This window comes from Loxodonta africana, chromosome 22, assembly GCF_030014295.1.
Source record: "Loxodonta africana isolate mLoxAfr1 chromosome 22, mLoxAfr1.hap2, whole genome shotgun sequence".
Taxonomy (NCBI): domain Eukaryota; kingdom Metazoa; phylum Chordata; class Mammalia; order Proboscidea; family Elephantidae; genus Loxodonta; species Loxodonta africana.
The window spans coordinates 24347994-24368449 of record NC_087363.1 but is presented as its reverse complement, the minus strand read 5'-3'; the positions used below and the strand labels follow the sequence as shown (position 1 = coordinate 24368449).

The 20456-nt window shown below is 43.8% G+C and overlaps 1 protein-coding gene across 4 annotated transcripts in view; it reads right to left on the bottom strand.

Annotated features, from left to right (window-relative positions):
* LOC100676789 (CTP synthase 1-like) overlaps window positions 1–7458 on the bottom strand; it is a 43918-nt gene extending 36460 nt beyond the window's left edge. For 2 of the 4 annotated variants that reach the window (XM_064274596.1, XM_064274595.1), the window contains exons 1-3: window positions 7319–7457; window positions 3347–3525; window positions 1184–1354 (exon numbers count right to left, since the gene is read on the bottom strand). In XM_064274596.1, the coding sequence (XP_064130666.1) occupies window positions 1184–1354; window positions 3347–3512 (337 nt within the window). In that variant the 5' untranslated portion in view covers window positions 3513–3525; window positions 7319–7457. Of the gene's footprint in view, window positions 1–1183; window positions 1355–3346; window positions 3526–7318 lie in introns of those variants that run through there. The other 2 variants (XR_010318996.1, XM_064274597.1) reach the window with 2 other exon arrangements.
* Window positions 7459–20456: the final 12998 nt, after the last annotated feature.

Sequence of the window (20456 nt, the reverse complement as noted above, 5' to 3'; positions counted from 1 at the left end):
GAACTTTCACTTAAACCACAATTTTAAAAAAATTTAATGTAAAAAGAATAAAAAAATTTTCAAGATGATGATGTTAAAAAAAAAATCCTACAGGATCCATCAATATGCTGTCTACAAGAGACACACCTTAGAAGCAAAGATATAAATTTATTAAAAACCAAAGGATGGAAAAAAATATATCAAGCAAATAACTTCCAGAAAAGAGCAGGAGTGGCAATACTAATTTCAGATTAAAAAAAAAAAATTCTGTTTTCTTGCTTGGCTTTCTCCCCAACAATGTTGCATTAAAAGTCCTGTTGCCCTTGCTGGGCTTCCTGCACCCCAGCTTTGCATTTGAATCCTGCTTTTGCTTGGAGGTTATATGTAAACCCCACTGCACCTGTGTAGTATAATTAAGGATGTTGCTGACGTAACATATATGAACTCCCTACTTGTAAACCCCTTAAAAGTAACTTGTCTGCTCGCCCTTGGGGAGCAGTCTGGGCAGCAGGACCTCTGACTTCGTTTCCTTGTACAACAAAATAAAGGTGCCTTTCCTGTTCTCTGGAAACCCTGGTGGCATAGTGGTTAAGTGCTATGGCTGCTAACCAAAAGGTCAGCAGTTCGAATCCACCAGGCGCTCCTTAGAAACTCTATGGGGCAGTTCTACCGTGTCCTATAGGGTTGCTATGAGTCGGAATCGACTTGATAGCAACAAGTTTGGGTTTTTTGGTTTATCCTGTTCCCCGCCAACCTCCGTCTCTCATTTATTGGCCTATATGAGTCATCCTGAGCAGAGACCACCTTCTCAGACATCACCCCCCAGCCCATGTGGCACTGATGATGGACAGCCTGAAAACCACAGCACACAATGGATGTCCATTTCCCTATCACCGCCTACACACAATAAGTCCAGATCTACAGCATACACATCACCTGGGTTAATGCCCTAACCTAGTTGACTGCATCATTTCACAGCTCTCAGGGCTCACGTCATACCACTTAGGCTGGGCTAACAGCTTCGATGCCATTTACAGAGCATCATGGCCTCTCTAAATGATTTCTGAGTAAACTGCATACAACTCTATCAACTGAAGCCATATTTCAGTAACAATACCTTGACACTTCCATGCTGAAATTACAGACAACGTAAATGTTTGTACTTAGATGAAACTAAACATCTCAATGGTAAATCCAACATTACCTTGGACAGTTTTTCCTAAGTAATCTCCATTGCGTTCCTTGTTAATGACGTGCTGGTATATCTTTCCAGTGGTCAGATTATTGTCCTTGGTGAGGCGGATGTCAAGGAACCGCTCATAGTTACCCAGGTCAAGGTCTACTTCCCCACCATCATCCAGCACAAAAACTTCCCCTGCAGGGAACAGTGAAAATGTTTAGGTAAGTCACAAATATGTGTACCGTGGCACAACTGGAGTTCCAAAGTGTAAACACTCGAATAGAACAAAGTCTGCCTTAATTTGATATAAGGCAAAGAAATGTATTCCCAGAAAACTAAATATGCACAAAAGAAGGAAAAATTACCGATCATTCTCCAAAAGGTAATGTCATACTCCCAGCCTGTCAACACTCTCACTCTTAATCAGGAGTTAGGCAATAGCAAGGAGTGGAGGACATCACCATCTGGAAGGCTGTGGCTACATCAGACTCTATGGTGGGAAGCTACTGTAGTATGGTGTCTGCTGCTTACAGAAAAAGAATTTTCAAAATACTCTAATTGAGAAAACTAAAGTTTGAAATGTGATAAAAGTATGATTTGATTCAAAATTTATATAAGATACATATATTTAGGTTGTGTCGATTATAAATCACCTTCTGGGCTACATTTTAATCCTAAACAAAGTTGTGAAACTGAAGAAGTTTACTCTTACTCCTTTGCTGAGGATTCGTTCCTTGAAGATTCATTTCAGAAATTTTACACAGAACGGTTCATTCCTACCACCACAATGGGTGACGAGCTTAAAACTGGAAAAAGAAAAATGTCTCATTTTCCCCTCCAAAGAAATAGCTCATCTTTTGCTCAAGAATCTTGTATTAAATATCACTCCAGTCTGTTGATCTTTTCCTGATGTTATTTGTTACATGAGGATTTTTGCCCTATTGAAACTTATTCTTATAGATTTTTACCTCAACATTAGACAGTAAGACAATAATTTTATAAAATTTTAAAGCTTAGAAGTATGTTTTAATAGCACATCTCCTCCCAATTTTAAACAATCCATCTTTTAGGTAGCGTCTTAGTTATCTAGTGCTACCGTAACAGAAATACCACAAGTGGGTGGGTGGCTTTAACAAACAAATTTATTTTCTCACAGTTTAGGAGTCTAGAGTCCAAATTCAGGGCACCAGCTCTAGGGGAAGACTTTTTCTCTCTGCTGGCTCTGGAGAAAGGTCCTTGTCTCTTTCCAGCTTCTGTTCCTCGGATCCTTGACGATCTTCATGTGGTGTGGCATCTATCTTGCCCCATCTCTGCTTGCTTTTCTCTGCCTAATCTGCTCATTTTACTTCTCAGAGGTGATTGGCCTAAGACACACACTGCACTTATATGGCCTCATCAACAAAGCAAGGGAAACCCTATTCCCAAATGTGATTACATCCACAAGTATAGGAGTTAGGGTTTACAACACGTATTTTGGGGGGATACAATTCAATCCGTAACAGGTATCCGAGACAAGTTCATACATCATGCCACTGAAAGGTACTCAGTAATAATGAAGTAGTAAAATGGTATTTTTTTACCTGCTCTTAATGGTTTCACCTGTTTCACTTGCCTCAAAGAGCCTGGCTTATATTGTCTAAGCTGTTTTAGCAAAACAGAATCTCCAGCTTACAGATCATCTAAACTCAGCATCTATCTGTTGCTTGAATTCCCTACAAAGTGGCCATTTAGCCTCTGACTGAACACCTCTTCCGACGGGAACTCATGACTTCTTGAAGTTGGTCACCCCACTACTAAAGAGCACTTGCTAATAAAAACCTCTGGCTTCTGTTGGGCCAAAATCTGTTTCTCTACGACTTCTGTCCTCCAATCCTATCTCAATGTATGGGGCCACAAAGAATAAACATAATTCCTCTTCTCAAATATTTGAAGAAGGTTATCATGCCACCAGGTTTTGTTTTTCAAGAGAACTGACAAACTTTCAGTCAGCCACCAACAGACTATTTTTCTTGCTTCCTCTAATCAAGCAAGAAAACCACCATTCTGTACACTAAGGACCTTTTGAAAAGGCAGGAAATGAATGTTATGTAATGGAAAACATACATAAAACTTCTAAGGGCTACATGCTCTTCCATATATTATACAATCATTATTTAAAAAAAAAAAAAGGAAATGCATTTGGCTTACCATGCTCGTAAGGAGAGAAGGTGCCTGCATCAATGTTAATGTACGGGTCAATTTTAATTGAAGTTACACGCAAACCACATGACTTCAGAATTGTGCCCACGCTGCTGGCAATGATTCCTTTTCCAATTCCTGATATAACGCCGCCAGTAACTAGAATGTACTTCATTTTAATTTCTGACCTGGGAGAAAGAAAAATTATAAATAGATCTCAACCAGTCAACTTAAAAACCAGAACGAGTTGCTGTCAATTCCAACTCATAGAGGCCCCATGCGTGTGAGAGTAGAACTGTGCTCCACAGGGTGTTCGATGGCTCATTTTTAGGAAGTAGATTATCAGGGCTTTCTTCTGAGGTGCCTCTGGGTGGACTTCAACTGCCAACCTTTTGGTTCGCAGCCAAACACTTAACCCAGGAGAAAGAAAATTATAAATAAAATACATCTCAACCAATCAACTTATCCGGGTTCAAATACCAGCTCTGCCACTACCTATAGCCTTCTTGGAGCCTTGGTTTGCTCGTCTGTCAAAATGACTACTGAAGGTTGTCAGGTTTATATGGGATCATAACAAGCATCTGGATCTTGGAACACTGAGTAACTTTAGTCAAATATGAGTTAAAAAAACAAGTGCTACTCAAATAACATAGCTTTTTTTAAAGCTTTGATAACTAGCAACCTTGAGAGTCAACCAACTAACAAAACAAAATACCTCTACGCTGTTGATAGAACACTATGCCCCAAGTATTGGCTAGCATTACTGCTTAAAACCCAAAAAAACCAAACCCAGTGCCATCGAGTCGACTCCGACTCATAGCAACCCAATAGGACAGAGAAGAACTGCCCCACAGAGTTTCCAAGGAGCACCTGGCAGATTCAAACTGCCAACCCTTTGGTTAGCAGCTGTAGCACTTAACCACTACACCGCCAGGGTTTCTGGCATCACTGCTAGACACTGGCATACCCAGCTGCCTGGTTAATCTTCTTACATGAGAAAAAAAAAAAAATTTATTTCAATCTTGGATAAATACTCCAATCCACTGAAAGAAATCTCCTTGGCTAAACTACAATGTATCGCCAAGAAAATGCACCTCCTCTAGGTTACAGGTAAGAATAAAACTTCAACACTTAACAGTTGCAGATAAACCTAAAATTTTCTTTTAATTACTGGCAGTTCTCATCTGTAATTTAATAACAACTTGCTCCTTGTCACCAATCTCTCCCAGATATGCCATGAAGAGAGTGTGTGTGTGCTGGGGGACAGGGACATCAGATAATAAGCCTACAGGAGGTACATCATGAGCAGAGGACTCAGAAGGTAGATTAAAGTCAAAGAGTAGTAAAGTCACGGCAGGGAACAGAAGGACACACTGGATGAGAGATAAAACGACAGATACAAAGACAGCCGAGTCAAGAGGCAGGTGAAAACAACACAGACAAGAGGTGAGAAGATATCCACAGGCTTGTCAGGGAGGGTTTATTGCTGTTCCCCAGCTTCAGAGGCCCAAAAACATCATTTGGTCAGCAAACCCAAATGTGATCAAATTGAGAAACACAATCGCCACCAAGTAGCACAGAATGCTTGCTTGGTCACGGTCAGGACATCTTCCTCCTCTGGGAACACTCCATGTGAAGCCAAGTTATAGAAAAAACAAGCTAAGAAAGGAACAAGGAACTGAGAAGTTCTGCTTGAAGCATCACCCCCGCCCTGCCCCACTTCTCCCCTGCACTGCCCCACTTCTCCCCTGCACTGCCCCACCTCTCCCCTGCACCGCCCCACTTCTCCCCTGCCCCACAGGCTCCCTGAGCACCACAAGGAGGTAAGAACGCTCAGAACGTCTTTCCTGTCATACGGCGAGGCAGCCACCCCAACCACGTCCTGCTCTTTCTATCCTGTTGCAGCACTCCCAAAAGCAGGTTCTGTGGCTCCTACAAAGTGCATATGGGATCCCCTAAAGGGGTTTTATGGATAAAGAAATTGGAGAAATGCTGGTTAAACAAAATCAACTGGCTTTTTTACCGCCTTCAAGCGTATGCTGTGATCTCCCAAAAAGAGTATACAGTATGCCATTTCTTGTTTGACCCTCCAGCCCTAAAAGTCCCTATTATTTGCGGGAAATACCACCCTGCCCATCACCTTACAGTTGAAAGGTTCCTATTGACACATGACTATCAGAAATGGCTACCTCATAGATATGAGCTAAACTGACATAACCCTTGCTGAGACTGGACCCTGGATTCACTGGTTAAATTTTGGATGTTCCTAGGAATTCTTCAGCCACCTTTTTTACTGGCTGGGTTACTTCTACAGAAGACTAATCTCATCCATTTGCATTTGACGTGCCCCAGTTTTAATCTTTTGGGAAGGCTCTTGCAGTCTCCCACAGTGCCTGGCAATAAATATTCCCACGCACTCAAGGACCAGGTGGGAGGCAGGCAGGACTCACCTGCTCACATTTACTGGCTACCTACCATGTTTGAACTACTGCACTAGACACTGTGGGAACCACAAAAATCAATCAGATTTGGGTCTGTATCTCAAGTTGCGGCTGTTCAGCTAGAGGCATAAAACATTTAGAAATAAATGAGCAATCCCGTGGTAGTCAAAAGCATATGGACAAAATGCAGTATAAAAGAACAAAGAAGAGACAACAGAAAGCTTTCCCTGTGGAGACCAAGGTGAATACCATGGCCCATCAGAGGAGGGTGAGCGAAGTAAGTCCAGCTCGGAGAATGCTCCTGCTTTGCAGACCTGAGACTGGCAATGGCCCTTGAAGGACTAAGTAGCTGAAAAAGTTTGGGAAAGGATACAGGGAGAGCAGCCTGTGTAGGAAGCAGAGGGACATCTACTGAGAACAGCGGTAGGGCCAATTTTGCTAGAGGAGGATGGTGAGGGGACTGTGAAAATAAGTTGGAAAAGTAAGCAAGGGGCCAAATGATGCAGGAACTTGAATGCCCAACTCAGAGCTTTATTCTGAAGATGATGGGGAGACACCAAAAGGCTTTCCTGCACACAAGTAATACAGATCAAGCTTCAACAGAGGAATTCAACAACGATGGGGCGGGGGAACCACAACGTAGAAATTGAGCTTTTTTTTTTTTTAATGTTATGAGGTCCAGATGCAGCTCCACCACTTGTGCACGAGACCACAGTCAAAGTCACCCAAGCTGCCAAGAAGTCTGAGTTCTCACATCTGTAAAATGGGGTGATAATCTCTGCATCGCCTGTATCACAGGACTCCTGAAGATTCAAAATTATAATGACTGTGGACATAAGCAGGCGACGAAAACCCAGTGAACTTCTTTAAAATGAGAGCATGCAGCCGGAGGGAGAGGAACAGCTGTGGGGTCTAAGGGGACGGCGGTGGGCGGGCCGGTGAGCTCAAAGGCACCTTCCACCCACTGGAGCTCGGACGGGCCGCATCCCTACGTGTACGAAAGGGCTGAGGGGGCCGCCGCTAAGGCCCGAGCCGCCTTCCACCATGGAAGGCCTGCCTGCGGTCTTGCCCTCCCATCCCAGGAAGGCTAGGCCGGTGCCTTGAGGCCGGAGGATCAGGGCGGCCCGGATAGAGGTGGCCGCCGGGGCTCTCTCGAGGGAGGGAACGCTGAGAAAAGGGGGCTCCCCCGTCTCGGCGGCCCTCTCCGGCCACGAGCCACAACTGGCTCAGCCTACACAGGCCGGGCCAAAACGAGAGCTGTCGGGCCCTGAAGCCCAAGCCCCGCGGCCTCTGCGGCCGGCCGCCCACGCCCCTTAGGCCTCCGTCTCAACAAGACGCTGCCATGCGGTCCCGCCGTGGAGCCGGCATCTAGCTGGCCCGGGCAACTCCTGTCAGGCACGCAGCCCATTGGCCAGGAGGCCGGGCCACCCTCACCCCTGATTGGTGGGGAATAATGTCTGTCAACCGGCGGGGCGGCTGTCCCGCGCCGAGCTCCGCTCACGCCGCTGATTCCCGCGTGGGATCCCTGGAGTCTGCCTACCTGACACCAGCTTGAAATCAGGCAAAGAAGTAAATCGGTGACGCGCGCAGTGACCCCCCGCAGCCAGTGAACAAGCCCGGCCGCTCGCGCCCGGCAGCCTTTCACCACGGCGGGCTCTAATCGGTGCGCACGCAGAGGGCGGGGGGCGGAGCCAGGAGTGCGCCGGGCCGCAGGGCTCCGAGTGCGCAGGTGCGGGGTAGTCGCAGCTTTCTGACTGGCCGGGGCCGCTGTGCTCCAGGGAGTCCTCCAGGCGTGCTGACCCGGCGGTGGAGACTTAGGGCTGGCCAGCTCGAGTAGGCTGTGGCGTTTCTGTGCAATTTTTATCGCAGCCGATAGTCCAAACTTTTCTGTTGAAAGGGAGGAGGCCGTTTCGGGACTCACACCTAGCCAGTCCGTCGCCTGGCTCCAAACCCCTTCCCCAGCAGCCTGCTGGAGTTCTTGCCACCCGCTTCCCCCGGGGTGCTATCCAGATCCACCTGATGGTGCACTTAAGCGTCCACACTGTGAGCAGGACGTTCACAGGTGCTGGCCTCTCCCGCCTGGCATCTGGAGCTAAGGTCACCAGCAGTGTCACCCCGGCCTCTGACAGAGACGTCCAAGAGAGAAGGCTGCTGGGCGCTGACTCCCTCCTCTGAGTCCTTTTCCCCACATCTGCCTTGTGATTTAGAAAACATTGGACTCATTATTCCCTGTCCTTGAGCATAGAGAATGTGAGTGACCTGCTGGAGATGGGCCCACAAGGATTCACAAGGACACATCAACTGGGCCCTGACATAAAGACAGTAGATGGGACAATCTTGGAAAATATCTTTTAGGAAAGTTTTCATATAAGACAGAACAGAAAAGACTTCCCACTCACCTTTTTCTGTTAACATTTAGTGAATAGAAATTTGTTAGACCAATGAAGACACTCCTGACTGTCATCACTAAAACCTGTACCAATGATTCAAAATGTAGGATCACAGCCTCTGGCCAATCTGTGAAAATGTGAAGCTTTCCATTGGTTTTGCCAGTTTTGTAATGTTGATACATACTGATGATTCTGTAACACTCTTTGGACTCAGGCAAACATGGCTGTGGCAGCGTGCTTGTCCATTTTCCCATTCTTGCCTTTTCTGTAATATTCCTTGGACTTGGACAGACATGGCTCTGGCAGCATGGTTGTCCGTTTCCCACTTTTGTCTTTTTGAATATATGCAGAATAAAACTTTCTTTGTGAGTTACTAAGCTTTGTGGTTTTTTTACCCTACAACACCTGAAGCCAGCTGCTCTAGATGAATAAAAGGTCCAGAGACATATACGTCATCCAGCTAACATTTCTTGAACACCCACTATGTGCCACACACTGTGCTGGGCACCAAGGGACACAACAGTGAAAAAGACCAACACAGACCCTGTCCCCAGAGGTATAAAGATGTAGTTTAGACAGGGCTAGACTGGTACTGGTACTGGTACAACAACAGATACATAGACCAATGGAACAGAATTGAGAATCCAAATATAAATCCATCCACATATGAGCAGCTGATATTTGACAAAGGCCCAAAGTCAGTTAATTGGGGAAAAGTCTTTTTAACAAATGGTCCTGCCATAACTGGATATCCATCTGCAAAAAAATGAAACAAGAACCATACCTCACACCATGCACAAAAACTAACTCGAAATGGATCAAAGACCTAAACATAAAATCTAAAACAATAAAGATCATGGAAGAAAAAATAGGGACAACATTAGGAGCCTAATACATGGCATAAGCCGTATACAAAACATTACTAAAAATGCAGAAGAGAAACCAGGTAACTGGGAGCTCCTAAAAATCAAACACCTATACTCATCCAAAGACTTCATCGAAAGAGTAATAAGACTACCTACAGACTGGGAAAAAGTTTTTAGCTATGACATTTCTGATCAGTGCCCGATCTCTAAAATCTGCATGATTCTGCAAAAACTCAACTACAAAAAGACAAATAACCCAATTAAAAAATGGGCAAAAGACATGAATAGACACTTCACTAAAGAAGACATTCAGGTAGCTAACAGATATATGAGGAAATGTTCACGATCATTAGCCATTACAGAAATGCAGATCAAAACTGCAGTGAGATTTCATCTCACTCCAACAAGGCTGGCATTAATCCAAAAAACACAAAATAATAAATGTTGTAGAGGTTGTGGAGAGACTGGAACACTTACACACTGCTAGTGGGAATGTAAAGTGGTACAACCACTTTGGAAATCGCTTCCTTAAAAAACTAGAAATAGAGCTACCATAGGATCCAGCAATCCCACTCCTTGGAGTATATCCTAGAGAAATAAGAGCCTTTACACAAACAGATATATGCACACCCATGTTCATTGCAGCACTGTTTACAAGAGCAAAAAGTTGGGAGCAACCAAGGTGCCCATCAACAGATGAATGGATAAATAAATTATGGTATATTCACACAATGGAATACTACGCATTGATAAAGAACAATGATGAATCCATGAAACATTTCATAACCTGGAGAAACCTGGAAGACATTATGCTGAGTGAAATTAGTCAGTTGCAAAAGGACAAATATTGTATAAGACGACTATTATAAGAACTGGAGAAATAGTTTAAACAGAGAAGAAAATATTCTTTGATGGTTACGAGAGGAGGGAGGGAGGTAGGGAGGGAGAGAGAAGGGTTTTCACTAATTAGACAGCAGATAAATTTGATTTTAGGTGAAGGGAAAGACAACACACCATACAGGAGAGGTCAACACAACTGGACTAAACCAAAAGCAAAGAAGTTTTCTGAATAAACTAAACGCTTCAGAGGCCAGCGAAGCAGGGGCAGGGGTTTGGGGCCCACGGCTTCAGGGGACATCTAAGTCAATTGGCATAATAAAATCTATTTAGAAAACATTCTGCATTCCACTTTGGAGAGTGGCATCTGGGGTCTTAAACACTAGCAAGCGTCCATCTAAGATGCATCAATTGGTCTCAACCCACCCGGAGCAAGGAAGGATGAAGAACACCAAAGACACAAGGTAATTATGAGCCTAAGAGCCAGAAGGGACCACATAAACCAGCGATTACATCATCTTGAGACCAGAAGAACTAGATGGTGCCCAGCAACAACCGATGACTTCCCTGACATGGAACACAACAGAGAACCCCTGAGGGAGCAGGAGAGCAGTGGGATACAGACCCCAACTTCTTGTAAAAAGACCAGACTTAATGGTCAGACTGGGACTAGAAGGACCCCGGCGGCCATGGTCCCCAGACCTTCTGTTGGCCCAGGACAGGAACCATTCCCGAAGCCAACTCTTCAGATGGGGATTGGACTGGAATATGGGATAGAAAATGATGCTGGTGAAGAACGAGCTACTTGGATCAGGTAGACACATGAGACTATGTTGGCATCTCCTGTCTGGAGGGGAGATGAGAGGGCAGAGTGGGCCAGAAGCCGCCCGAATGGACACAAGGAAAGAGAGTGGAGGGAAGGACTGTGCTGTCTCCTTAAGGCGAGAGCAATTAGGAGTGTATAGCAAGTTGTATGTAAATTTTTGTATGAGAGGCTGACCTGATTTGTAATTTTTCACTTAAAGCACAATAAAAATTAATTAAAAAAAAAAAAGACAGGGCTAGAACCATAGATCCATTTTTCTTAGCCTCAAGACAGCCCCTCACCCAACCCATTTCCTAGAGTTCTTTCTTTTCCTCCTCAAAGAAAAACAGCCGCCAGCTAGCCAAAATCAGCTGAAACAGAACCTGCTCTCCATCCTGACATTCCAGATGACCTTTAGCTCATTAACTGCTTCATGCATGATAAATTCTCCACCCCTGGGTAGAGAGCTGACATGCTAATGAACAAAAATGACTAAGTTTCTCCTGCAGTGGGAATCGAACCTGGGCCTTAAAAAATGCTTACTCATTCTAAAATGCTCCACGCCTGCGTGGGTGCCATTTTGCATTTTGAGACTGATCCTGCATATATAAGCCAGCTTCAACAAGCTGCCTTCGAGGCAATCTTGGATGGCACACAGTGCTGTGTGTTTCCTTGCTTGGCCAACCAATAAAGTTGCCTTTCATGCTCCCCAGCTCGATCTCTGTCTTTTTGGCCCTGATGGAGTTACGCGGAGGAGAGCCTGGAGTTCCTGGCAACATAGGCAAACTGATGAGCTCATCAGTCTATTTATTACAATTTTCATAAGTGCTTGGTTATGAAGTGCCCCCTGCCAGGGGAGTCCCCATCCGGGACTGACCAAGTATGGTAGGGACTGAGGATTCAGGCAGGGAAGTCTTTTCCCTGATATGGTGACTTTAAAGCTGAGACCTGAAGTTTACTAGCAAAGAAAGGGAAGAGAGAGATGGGAGTAAGAATGCCTTAGGCAGAAGGAAAACCACTTGTAAAGACTGAGGTGGAGGAGAGCCTAGCCCAGCTGAACTGAAAGGCCAGCATAGCTGGTTGAAGAGGCCAACAGGGGCACACCATGCAAAGCATTATAAGACCAAGTTAAGGATTTTCATTCTCCTGAGGACAGTGGAAAGCCATAGAAACTTATTTAAGGAGGAGGTTTTGTTTTCTTCTGAATAGTGAATATATGCTCATGCTTAAATTTTTTTTCCCAAAAATTACCCCAGGGTACACCTGGAAAGTAAGTCTCCCACCTCTGTACCCCAGTGTTCTTATTTTCTTCCCCAGAAACAATTTGTCACGAGTTGTTATATATTATCCTTGAAGGATTTAAAGCAAGGGTGTGACGCAATCAAATTGTATTTCAGGGGAATTACTCAAACAGATTCCAAGAGAACAGTTAGGAGACTTCTGTAGGGACCCAAAGGAGAGGCTTCTGGCTCCTTCAAACTCTGTAAGGCAGAGATCCCCAGGCTATGGAAAATTCCACTATCTCAAGCAGCCTTGCATCAGAATCCTGGTTTCTTTGCTTAGCTGACCCAGTAGCTTTTGCTTCAGAATCCTGTTTCCTTGCTTAGCTTCCTCCCCACAGCTTTGCATTAGAATCCTGCTTTCTTTGCTTGGCAAGCCCTGTAATTTTACATTAAAATCCTGGTATGCATGAAGTTACATGTAAACCCCATTGCGCCTGCATAGTATGATGAAGAATGTTGCTGAAGTAACTTGTATGAACTCCCTACTTGTAAACCCCTTAAAAGTAACCTTTCCCCTCACCCTCAGCGAGCAGCCTTGGCAACAACAGCTCCAAATGACTCCTTTCCTTGTGCAAGGAAATAGAAGTGCCTTTTCTATTCTCTCACCTCAGTCTCTCGTTTATTGGCCAATACAAGTCACGCTGAGTTATGGCGGTTTGTAACATCTGTATCACCACTGCTCCTACCCTGCCAAATTGCCCAAGCTGCCCTCAGCACCAAGTCTAAGAAATGTTCAGGATGGGTTTGGATGTGCTCTATGGCCACACATTCTATGGGACATAACAGACACTGAGAATGTATTTGTTGGAGTAATGAAGATGCTGTGGGAGATACTACAATGAACCATTCACTAGGCCACTTTTCTGGATGACCACTTTACACTTTCCTTTTCTTCCTCGGACCTCTACTATCTCTCAGCTGATGGCCTTGTTTCCTTTTTATTTCACTGAGAAAATTGAAGCCACAAGAAAAGAATCTTCCACAAACTCCCACCACCATATTCATCAACCTACTTTTATCCGATCACATAAGCTCTGCCTTCTCTCGTTACCGTGGACACACTGTCCACGCTCCTAGAGAAGGTCAACTTCTCCTTGTTGTATACAGTGCCCTATCCTCTCACCAACTCAAGAACATTACCCAGCAGTTCTCCCTCCTGCATCATTAATTTTTCCTTCTCTACTGGATTTTTCCACTAGCATGGTGCAAACATGCTGTAATTTCTTCCATCTTAAAAGAAAACAAAACCCCTCTCTTGACTCGACATCCTTCTCCAGCCACCCCTCCGTTTCTCTCTGCTCCTTTTCAGCACAACTCCTAGAAAGAGTTGTTTGTACTTGTCACAGATTCCTTTCCTTCCATACTCTTCACTCACTCTGGTCATGCTTTGCCCATGTATTTCCACAGAACCTGCTCTTGTCAGAAGTTACCTCCACGTTCTCAGACCTCTTCTGGGTAAATCAGCCTAAGCTCTAATCTCTAATGCTTGTTCACAATGTTCACAAGCCACAGATAAAGATAACAGTGTGGCAGTATGTGCATGACATGAGTGCACTTGTGTGTGCATGTGTGTGCACTTGTGTGTTTGCATAGTTGGGCTGTCCTCTCTCCCACCTTGGGCTCACAGACTCCCTGTGGGCTTCTGGGTGCAGCCATATTACCCCTAGAGCTGCCCCAAACTGACTCCGTAACAGCATTTGTCACAGTTGGTCACTCCCTCCCTGAAACGGTGTTCTTCACTAGCTTCTATGGAAGCACGTTCTCAGTTTTTCTCCTATTTCCCAGGCCTGTCTGCTGGGTCTCCCTTCCTAGATCCTCTTTCTGACCTGTAAGCACAGGTGTGTCCCAGGGCTCAGTCCTAAGATCTCGATCTACAGTCATTCTCTACATGACAAGGTTATATACCAGACTTCTGGACTACTATTTATATTCTGATGACTCCCAAAGTTATAGTTCTAGCCTGGACCTCTCCCCTGAACTCCTAGTATGGGGTCCTTCTAGGCACAGAGCCCTGAAGTCAGCCCTGTACAAGGGTACAAAAGACCACCCCTTTGTCTTCGGGTGGGGCCGTTCATGTTCTAGAGCTCCCCGTGGGATCTGGCTGAAGCTAGATTCAGCAAAACCAGGCAACAGCAAACTTTTTCTTTAACAGGGCAATAGTAAATATTTTGGGCTTCGTGGGCCATACAGTCTCTGTTGCAGCTACTCAATTCTGTAGCTATAGCTCAAAAGTAGCCATAGACAATATGTAAATGAAATAAGTGTGGCTGTGTTCCAATAGAACTTTATTTACAGAAATAGGTGGTGGGCCAGATTTGGCCCAAAGGCTGAAGTTTGCTGACCCCTGAGCTAAACACATACCTTGTCTCACTTCTTTCCTGCCCTTACACTCCCTTACAGGTTTTGCCTGAGAGCACTTCCTCAATCATTCACTTGTTCAAGAATCCCATCTCAGACTTTTATCCTCGGGAACCTGGCCTAAGACAATACCTCTCCTACATGCCTGATGCTCACCCTAAGGCATTTGTCACAGTGCGCTGAAATTGCCTATTCACCCATCTGTCTCCTCCACACCAGATTGTAATGAGATTACTTAACCTTTCTGTGCCTCAGTTTCCTTATCAGGTACAGTGTCTATCCACCTTTTAATAGCCAGGGTCTAGCATATTTAATTCTCACTACTACACTGTAATCCAAATGCCATCATTGTCACTGCATTACCCATGATGAAGCAAAAAATGAACACATATCCATGACCTCTTGAGAACACATGGGAAAGTTCACTTCGATCCTCTTTCTGTTTTGCCCCCCTCGTTCTATCCATCACCAAATCTTGCTAATTGTTTCCCCACCAAGGCTTCTCTGAGTAACATTTTTCCTGTTCACAGCAGTACGTTGTCGCTCTAGTCTGCCATTTTCGTAGATTATCTGGGTGGAAAGGGGGACAGGAGGGAGGCGGCAATTATTGACTTAAATTTGTTGTTTGGGGCTAATTGTTCTAAAATTAAATTTTATTTAGTTTTTAATCTATAAATGGCACAAAATTTGAAAGGCAGAAAGGAATACACAGTAAAAGCCTCCCTCCTACACCCACTCCTCAGTTACCTAGCTTCCCTCCTGGAGGCAACCATGTGTATCCTTCTTATTTATCTTCAAAAGATACTCTACGCATCTGTATATACCCTTCTTTGTTGGTTCCATATTGTCTTCGTTCAAGTGGGTTATGTGGGATTTTCTTCACTTGAGCTGGCTTTCTTTTATGGTATTATTTCGTGAATTAATTGGCTATACCCTCATTTGGTTCTAGAAAGGATTTAAGGCCATTTATGTGTGTGTGTGTCTGTGTGTGTGTCTGTGGAAAAGATGAGAGAAGAATGAGGCAAAGAAAAAATAAGCATAGAAATGTTTTCTCTTCAATGACACTCCATCTCCTCCAGGATAGGGTCAGACCACACTATGATTTATGAGACATGCACAATCTGGCTTCAGTTTACCTCTCCAGCCACATCACTGCCTGTGCTCTAGCCACACTGAACTCTTTCAATTCCTTGGACATGCCATCTATTCCCTTTTTTACACATGGACCTTTGCATAGACCCCTGCTATAGTATCCTCTCCTCATCGTCTTGCTAACATCACTTCTCAGCTTGGTCATTGCTTCCATAAAATCACTTTTCTAGACAGCCTCTGTCCCCCAGGTTCAGGTGGGCACTTCTCTCCAATGCTTACACTGCTGCCTGTACTACCCTGAACCTATCAAACTGGATTTTAATAGTTCATTTTGTTGTCCAAATCCCTCACTTGTCTAAAAACTCTTTGAGGTTAGGGACCTGTTTACCTTACTCTTGTATGCCCAGTACCTGGCTGGTCCCAGCACATGTAGGCACTTGGTAAATATTTGTTCCACAAATGAATGAATCCAGAAATTAAATTAGATCCTAAATCCTATGCCCTTTCTAGAAGTGAGTCACAAATTGGATTTTTAACTTCCCAGCAGCCAAAGTGAAGAGGGCAATATGATCAAATAGAAAACCATACAATAATTGTTCAGGAGAAATATCACTTCCTCAAATAACCCTCCACTGGCACCCAAGTCCCCTTGACTGGCCCTCCTAGTCTCCCTGCTTTTCCTTACATTTATCAAAACTGTAATAATTGATGGAGTAATTGATTATTTGATATCTGTCTTCCCCACTAAACCGTATCATTTTCATTCATGAATCTATTCCTAGCACCTCTCACATTTCCTGGTTTATTGAATCAGTTAAAAGGACCATTATTCCAGCTATTGAGATCAGAAATCAATTTCTCCTGTGAGTCTTATGGAAAGGACATAGGATATATCATGGAAGGATGAATGGTCTCAATAACATTCTTACAGCGGACACAAAGGCAAGAATCACAGGGCTATTCCTTATAATACTCTCAGTAGAGACTGCTAGCAGCCCACACAGCACAATTCAGGCAAAGCAATCCTACAGAACCAATAGGGTACCAACAGGACACGGTCCAGGGAAGAAGCCATCTGATGGCCTGGCTTATCCAGGAGTAACCTACAGAGTATCTTCAGGGCTTCCTCTATAAAGGCTGTTCTCTAACCTGGGTGCTGGGTAGATTTTGAGAGACAGTGGAGTCAATATTATACTCTCTGAGAGGTACATGGGATGGAGCTATTCTGAGCTTCAAGTTACTTTCAGAATCATCTGAGCTGGAAGGCAAAATTCACATCCACCTCAGAATTAATTGATGCTGTCCCTTCCCAAAGAACACGATGGGATGTCAAAACAATCGGATGGAGATATCTGCCTCATGTAGGATAGATAATAATATGTAGTACTACTATATGACCATATCATATAATCATACTCAAGAACACATTTAGGGAGGGGAAAAATCCAATGAAAGAGAAAGAAAAAGACATTTTAGAGCATATTTTCTTAGTTGATAAAAAAATATCACAGCTAACATCATCACACATCCCAGGTTTGGGGGTAACAGTTCTGATTTCTGGAAATTTATTATTTTTAATAGAAGTAATGTCTATAAACTAAATGTGATTTTTGTTGTTGTACCCTCATAAGACTCTTCATGCAAACAAATGGGCAAATGAGAAAATAAATAATTTTTAGATTGTATGTCCTGACTTTTTGGTTCAGAAAACATGGCAAACAGGACTCATTTCTGGTGCCCCATGAGCCCTTCAAAACCCCTTCAAAAAAAAAAATTGCAGTGGGATCGATTCCGACTCCTGACAACCTAATGTGTGTCCGAGTAGAACTCTGCTCCACAGGGCTTTCGATGGCTGATTTGTCAGAAATAGATCACCAGGCCTTTCTTCTGAGGCACCTTTGAGTGGACTCAAACCTCTAACCTTCTGGTTAGCCACCTAGTGCCCCTTTGAACTACACCAAAAAAAAAAAAAACCCATTGCCATCAAGTTGATTCCAACTCACAGCGACCCTTTAGGACAGAGTAGAATTGTCCCATGGGGTTTCCAAGGCTGTAAATCTTTATAGAAGCAGACTGTCACATCTTTCTCCCATGGAGCAAATGATGAGTTTGAACTGCCGACCTTTAGGTTAGCAGCCCAGCACTTAACCACTGCGCCATCAGAACTCCTCTTCAACCATACCAACCAAAAAAACCAAACCCGTTGTCTTCGAGTTGATTCTGACTCGTAGTGACCCTATAGGACAGAATAGAACTACCCCATAGGGTTTTCAAGGAGTGGCTGGTGGATTCAAACTGCTGATCTTTGGTTAGCAGCCAATCTCTTGACCACTGCCCTGCCAGGGCTCCTTGAACCGCACAGGACTCTCAAATAAACACACAATCTAAGTAAAAGCTCTGTGCTAATTACGCAAATGCAGTTTCAAGACGAGCTCCCACCGCTTGCTTCCAACCAAATTGTAGCCCTTACACTCTTCCAGTATTAAAATTCTAGAGACAGAGCATTCAGTCCACGGTACTCATCACATCACTTGGCACATAGTAGGCCCTCAGTAAGTAATTGATAAACTTGAATTAAGACTGTAAAATTACCTTGTGACTTTTAACTTCCTTGTGGTCTGGCTTTTTTCCATCTATCTGACCAAAGCAATTACCACACTTCACCTGGTGGGAGGATACCACGAGAGCAACCCTTACATCCATCCAGCTCAATAATCCAAGGGTCTCAAATGTTTCCAGGCAATGTTTCTCCAGGATGCTTTGTGGACTAAGGGTTGCTCAGGGTCAGTACGTCAATATTCTCCAGATCCCCACTGAGCATCTAGCATTCCCCCAACTGCTACAGACTTTAGTCACCTAATGAACACAGTGACACAACGTGGATGGACGATCAGGAGACTGAAGATTTAGGAAGATTTAGATCCAGCAAGCCATAATTTATCTATAAAACTCAATAGTTATTTAAATTCAGTCTCCAGTGTCTTACTGAGGACAGGCTCCAGACATCTGTACCTAAGATCTATCTAAGAGATATATTTGTCCCTTTTTTTTTTAGAGCAAGGACTCATACTCCTTTCATTAACGCCTTGCTCCCTTGAGAGGCGTCTTTTAAATCTGGGGAAAAGCAGGGAATCAGAGGGTATCTAACAACTCCCACATTTACATAATCAGCACCTAAGATTCCTGCTACACACGGTGAGAGTTTGTCATTATTCAACCTTTTAAAATACCTGTATTCAACACGTATTTAGCTAATCCGAGCTCAAGAGGAGATGGGAAAATACCCACCTGTTTGGGAGTTTCAATAACTGGTAAGATTAACTAGGGTGATGTGCTAGGAGTGACGTTCTGGGAGAAGGAGGTTAAGGACGCCTCTATTGCAATTTTTTTGAAGCATAACATACATACAGAAAAATGCATGGCAGATTTTTCAGAAGTAGATCACAAGGCCTTTCTTTCGAGGCACCTCTGGGTGGACTGGAACTTTCAAGCTGTACGCTTAACATAAGTGTGCAACTTGATGAGTTTTTACGGTTGCGACCACACCATGTAACCATCACCCAGATCAAGAAACAGCATTACCCAGAAGCCCCCCTTGCTCCCCTTCCAGTCACCATTTCCCCTAGCACAAACATGTCATAACTGAAGCTTTATTTTCGTGTATTCCATTTTGGCCAGAACTTCACTGCCAACTAGAAAGAAACATGTATGCAAGGGTGATTTTTATGACTTCAGAGTAGATAAAATAGAATCAATAATGAAATCATAACAATAAATACACTTTAAATATAAATATACACCTTGATAACCCACAAGTATAAAAATCATCCTCCATAAATACTTTGTTCATAGACTATCTTTGTGGTGTCCTGAATTCCAGGATGTATCTAAGAGGGTTTACGTATGTTCCCTTAGTTACAGATATTTTCAAAGAGTTTATGTAGGAGCAACACAATCAAATTTTTGAAGAAAAATTAAGTATCACAGAGCAATTTTTAATATTGATTACATTTCATGTTCTACAAAGAATGAGTATTTCTTAAATATTACAGTGAAACAAATACACCTGCTTACAGATACGTACAATTTACTACTTTATACTTCAAACATGCAAGAAAAAAGTTATATATGTAATAGACATATATACAATTTTAGCTATAATAAACGGTATTGCTCTTGTGTTGGTCTTGCTGTGTCCTATGCATACCCAAGGCACACCCATGGCTTGTCACTGAACAGAGAAGGGACCAGCAGGGACAGAAGGGAACTCAAGCCCATGCTTGTTCCCATGTTGTCATCTTCAAAGCAATATTTTGAGTTCTGTAACTTACTGGCAGCTCCTTGGAAACCCTATGGTGTAGTTCTACTCTATCCTATAGGGTCACTATGAGTTGAAATCAACTCAATGGCAAAAGGTTTGGAACCCTGGTGGCACAGTGGTTAAGCATTCGGCTACTAACCAAAAGACTGGTAGTTTGAATCCACCAGCTGTTCCTTGAAAACCCTATGAGGCAGTTCACTTTGTCCTATAGGGTTGCTACAAGTCAGAATCAACTCAACGGCAACAGGTTTATAAGTTACTGTGGCTAGGTCAAAAATGTCTGTGCCTGCAGAGTAGCAGGGAAGGGGGTCTGGGGACCACGATTTCATGGCACATCTGGGTCAACTGGCATAATAAAATCTACTAAGAAAACGTTCTGCATCCCACTTTGGTGAATGGTGTCTGGGGTCTTAAACGCTGGCAAGCAGCCACCTAAGACTCATCAGTTGGTCTCAACCCACCTGGAGCAAAGGAGCATGAAGAACACCGAAGACATAAGGAAAATATGAGCCCAAGAGACAGAAAGGGCCACATAAACCAGAGACTCCATCAGCCTGAGACCAGAAGAACTAGATGGTGTCTGGCTACCACCAGTGACTCCCCTGACAGGGAACACAACAGAGAATCCCTGATGGAGTGGGAGAACAGTGGGATGCAGACCTCAAATTCTCATAAAAAGACCATACTTAATGGTCTGACTGAGACTGCAGGGACTCCAGAGGTCAT